Raw genomic sequence first — 4,491 nt, 5'->3', positions numbered from 1 at the left:
CCACCCAAACCCTCCCAAACTCTCCATAAAATGCCCCAAACTCACCCCAAAACTGCCTTAAACCACCCCAAACCCATCCAAAACGCCCCAAACTTACCCTAAAATATCCCAAACTCACCCCAAAAGTGCCCAAAACCCACCCTGAATACCCCTAACTCACTCTAAAATGCCCCAAACTCACCCCAAAACTGCCTTAAACCACCCCAAACCCACCCAAAACGCCCCAAACTTACCCTAAAATATCCCAAACTCACCCCCAAAATCATCCCAAAAGTGCCTCAAACCATCCCAAACCCACCTTAAAATATCCCAAACTCACCCCAAAACTGCCCTAAAACATTGCAATCACTCTAAGCTTTCATTAAACACCCCCACTAAGCGTTCGTTAAACACCCCCAAACCCACCCCAAAATGCCCCAAACCCACCCCAAAATGCCCCAAACCCACCCCAAAATGCTGCAGTCGCGCCGGACTTTCCTTAAATACCCCAAATCCACCCTAAACCACCCCAAACTCACCCCAAACCACCACAATTGTGTTAAACTTTGAATTAAATACCCAAAACACCCCTCAAAAAGGGGAATTTCAACCCAAAGCAGCGCAGGGTTGTTTGCAAGGACGGGGAGGGGGGGTTTTCCTGGGAATTCAGTCTTATTTGGCTTCTTTTGGGGTAAAAAAAGCAGAATTGCTGAAGGAAATGGTTACCGGTTTGTCGTCCTTCGACAGCTCGGGGCAGAGAAACGGCGGCTGCGGGTACACGAAGTCGTGGTGGACGTCGCGCAGGGAGGGGACGAAGACGAGCTGAGAGCCGGCGCTGGGGGAGAAAGAGGGGAAAAAAGAGGGGATTTGGGAGAAAAAATGAGCTGGGAGAGGGTGTGATGAGGAAAAAAGGGAAAAACCAGGGGATTTGGGGAGAAAAATGAGCTGGGAGATGGTGTGATGAGGAAAAAAGAGGGGTTTTTGGGAGAAAAATGATCTGAGAGCTGGTGTGATGAGGAAAAAAGGGAAAAACGGGATTTGGGGAGAAAAATGAGCCAAGAAACAGTGTGATGAGGAAAAAAGGGGAAAAAAGAGGGGATTTTGGGAGAAAAATGATCCGAGAGCCGGCGCTGGTGGAAAAAAAGGGAAAAACAGGGGATTCAGGGAGAAAAATGATCCAAGAGACGGTGTGATGAGGAAAAAAAGAGGGGAAAACCCAGGAGATTCAGGGATAAAAATGAGCCGAGAGCTGGTGCAATGAGAAAAAGAGGGAAAAAACAGGGGATTTGGGGACAAAAATGATCTGAGAGTTGGTGTGATGAGGAAAAAAGGGGAAAAACAGGAGATTCAGGGATAAAAATGATCCAAGAACCAGTGTGATGAGGAAAAAAGGGGAAAAACAGGGGATTTGGGGATAAAAATGATCCAAGAGTTGGTGCTGTTAGAAAAAGAGAGAAAAAACAGGGGATTTGGGGACAAAAATGAGCCAAGAGCTGGTGCTGTTAGAAAAAAAGAGGGAAAATCAGGGGATTTGGGGATAAAAATGATCCAAGAGCTGGTGCTGTCGGAAAAAAAGAGGGAAAATCAGGGGATTTGGGGATAAAAATGATCCAAGAGCCGGCGTGATGAGGAACAAAAGGGAAAAAACAGGGAATTTGGGGAGAAAAATGATCCAAGAGACAGTGTGATGAGGAAAAAAGGGAAAAAACGGGAGATTCAGGGATAAAAACGATCTGAGAGCTGGTGCTGTCGGAAAAAAGAGGGAAAAAACAGGGAAATTGGGGATAAAAATGATCCGAGAGCCAGAAAAAAGGGAAAAAACAGGAGATTCAGGGATGAAAACGATCTGAGAGCCGGTGTGATGAGAAAAAGAGGGAAAAAACAGGGGATTTGGGGATAAAAATGATCCGAGAGCCGGTGTGACGCAAAAAAGAGGGAAAAAACCAGCTGATTAATTAACAGGTGGAGCTGAGGAACATTTCAACACCCAAACCCAGCCTTTCACCTAAAAATTACAGCCAGAAACCCTCCAAAAGAACCCATTTTGGGGCATTCTAGTAGCGAGAAGACCTAAAATCTGCTGAAATCTCCCCAAAAATCCTCTCGGCTTTCGCAGGAGAGATGTTTCACCCCGGGGTGAAGGGAAAGGGGCTGCGAGGTGATGATGTTTCCTGGGGATCGAAGCCCCCGGAGGGTGTTGACCAACAATACAGGACCTCACCCCCATTTAACCTGACAAGCAAGCAAAAAAAAAAGCTTAAAAACCACTTTTTTAGCCAATTTAGTAAAAAATAATCAAGGCAAAGGTCTGGCTGCGCCAAGAGGCGGAGGCTGCGGTGGGTCAGGGGGTGTGAGGAGGCGTTTTGGGGTGATTTCCCCTCTCTGCTGCTTTTCCCTCAGAGGAATCAATGAAACCCCCCCTCATCCAGATCATATTTGGTGCCAAAAAAAAGGAGTTTTTGGGTAAAATTTAAAAACAGCTACTTGTGGAAAGTGCAGAACTCGCCGCAGCCGCCGTCCCCACCTCCTCGTCCCTTCGATGATCGTCTTCAGGCAAAGCTTGAACACGTCGGCGAAGGGTCCCAGGAGCTGACAGTTCTGGGAATTGAGGGGAAACCACGGGATTTGCACAATTCCTCCTTCTTTTAAGGTACAAAAGAGGACGCCAAGTCACCCTCAACCCCTTTCCCCAGCTTCTTTGCCTTCCCAAAATCCAAAATCATGGATCAATCAACCCAAAATCCACCAGTTTTGGGGAAAAAAACCCCACCAATCATCCCCCGCGTGGCCGCAGCTCTCTCTCACCTCCACTTGCTCGTGTTTGGCATCAAGGAACGGCCCAAACTGGGAAAAAAAGGTGAAAAATCAGAGAAAATCACAAGCAGGAACAACCCCCCCACGCTCTGTCAGCCCCAGAAAATGAGTGAAACACGTTAAACCGCCCCAAAAAAAGGGAATCTTTCAATTATTCTTATTAATTAAGCAAAATGAAGCAAATTTGATCCCGTGGCCCCAAAATGATCGGGGCAAATTGAGCTGAAAAAGGGAAACTGATAAAAACAGCACGACATTTCCGAGCGGGCTGGCGGCTGGGGACGCTCAGAGTGGGATTTCCTTTTCAAACAGCACTTTTTGGGTCATTTTGGGATAAAAAAAATGAGTGTTTTATCACTTTAAGGTAAAAAAATGAGTGTTTTGGGGTTATGCCCGAGCCAACTTTTGCCTCAGCAACACTTTTTTAGGTTGATTTTCCAGATTTTGAAACTTCAAGTGTGTTTTTTATGCTGTGGCTTCTTGTTTTATGATACTGTGAGTTTAATTAATATAAATTATTGGGTTTTTATCATCAAATCGGGGTCCCCAGCCCCTCACCAGAATGCAGACGTCGGGGCGGTCGCGGACGATCACCTCGATGAGGTCGGTGAGCGGGTCGTAGGCGATGCTGTCGGAGGTGGTGTAGGGTCCACAGGCCATCAACACCATCCTCTGCTCTGTGAGGAACAAAAATAAGGGCAGTTTGGGGATAAAAAAAGAGATTTTGGGGACAAAAAGAGAGAATTTGGGGATAAAAAGAGAGATTTTGGGGACATCAGTCACCCGTGTCTGGCAGGGAGGTTTGCAGCTACTGGTAGAGGAAGTGTTGGGGCTCACCTGGCAACGGCTCCGGCGGTGTGTGGAAAGGAAGGGGCACCCCCTAAAGAGAAATCATTAATTATCACCAAATTAAGACTTTTTCACCCCAAAACCAGCCTCGTAACAGTCAGTGAGACACCGGCAGCATCACGTTGTCACCTCATAAATCTTGGAGACCACCATGGTCCTGCCGGTGCTGTTGGTTCCTTCCAGCGCCACGATCTACGGGCGGGTGAGAAAATGGGTGTCAAGGTCAATGGTTTTTTTTTGGGGGGGCGGGGGGGGAGGAAAAATTTGGGGGGATTTCCCCAAAATCCCTGTGTCTGCCCCTGGCCAGGGAAAAGGGAATATTCCTTCAGCTCCGAGAGGTCGAGGGGGATTTGTCCCCCCGAGGAATGTTCTCGGTCACCCTCCAGGACGACAGATTTAGCGTTGAGTTTCCCGTTGCTGTCGCAACTGATTTGCCCCAAAACGGTCACCGGTTCCTGAGAGAGAATCAGCCAAAAAAAAAAAAACCAACCCCAAAATGATTGGTTTTACCCCCAAAAATGAGGTGAGACTCATAAAAAACAGGATTTGGGGTTCACCTGTGCCGGGAGCAAAACGGAAGCGAAGTCCTCCAGGTGATGGTGGCTCTTCAGGGTGTCACCGAGCTCCTCGATCCTCCAGGACAACACTAGGGAGGGAGCACGAGCGTCATCCACACCCCAAAACAACCCCCCCAAAAACGGGGGGACCATTAAAAGTTGGGGGGGGGGGTCACCTCCTGAAACCCCTTCCCCAGATGGTGGTGTCACCTTCTCGGATATCGAGCGCTTTTTGGAACATGAATTTGTAGCTTTTAATCAAATTTTCTTCTGGAGAACCAAAAAGTTTCAA

At 47.7% G+C, this 4,491-nt stretch overlaps 1 protein-coding gene across 1 annotated transcript in view; it reads right to left on the bottom strand.

The window, feature by feature from the left end:
• Window positions 1–4,482, bottom strand: part of POLA2 (DNA polymerase alpha 2, accessory subunit) — a gene marked incomplete at its 5' end in the record, with an annotated part of 5,402 nt that extends 920 nt beyond the window's left edge. The window contains 10 exons of the mRNA XM_029084443.1: window positions 706–814; window positions 2,504–2,577; window positions 2,785–2,823; window positions 3,352–3,470; window positions 3,577–3,582; window positions 3,631–3,673; window positions 3,772–3,833; window positions 3,941–4,097; window positions 4,200–4,288; window positions 4,410–4,482. Of these exons, the coding sequence (XP_028940276.1) occupies window positions 706–814; window positions 2,504–2,577; window positions 2,785–2,823; window positions 3,352–3,470; window positions 3,577–3,582; window positions 3,631–3,673; window positions 3,772–3,833; window positions 3,941–4,097; window positions 4,200–4,288; window positions 4,410–4,482 (771 nt within the window). The remainder of the gene's footprint in view (window positions 1–705; window positions 815–2,503; window positions 2,578–2,784; window positions 2,824–3,351; window positions 3,471–3,576; window positions 3,583–3,630; window positions 3,674–3,771; window positions 3,834–3,940; window positions 4,098–4,199; window positions 4,289–4,409) is intronic.
• Window positions 4,483–4,491: the final 9 nt, after the last annotated feature.

This window comes from Antrostomus carolinensis, unplaced genomic scaffold, assembly GCF_000700745.2.
Source record: "Antrostomus carolinensis isolate BGI_N321 unplaced genomic scaffold, ASM70074v2 scaffold5614, whole genome shotgun sequence".
Classification (NCBI taxonomy): Eukaryota; Metazoa; Chordata; class Aves; order Caprimulgiformes; family Caprimulgidae; genus Antrostomus; species Antrostomus carolinensis.
The sequence above is the reverse complement of the archived record's forward strand: the minus strand, read 5'-3'. Positions and strand labels throughout refer to the sequence as shown.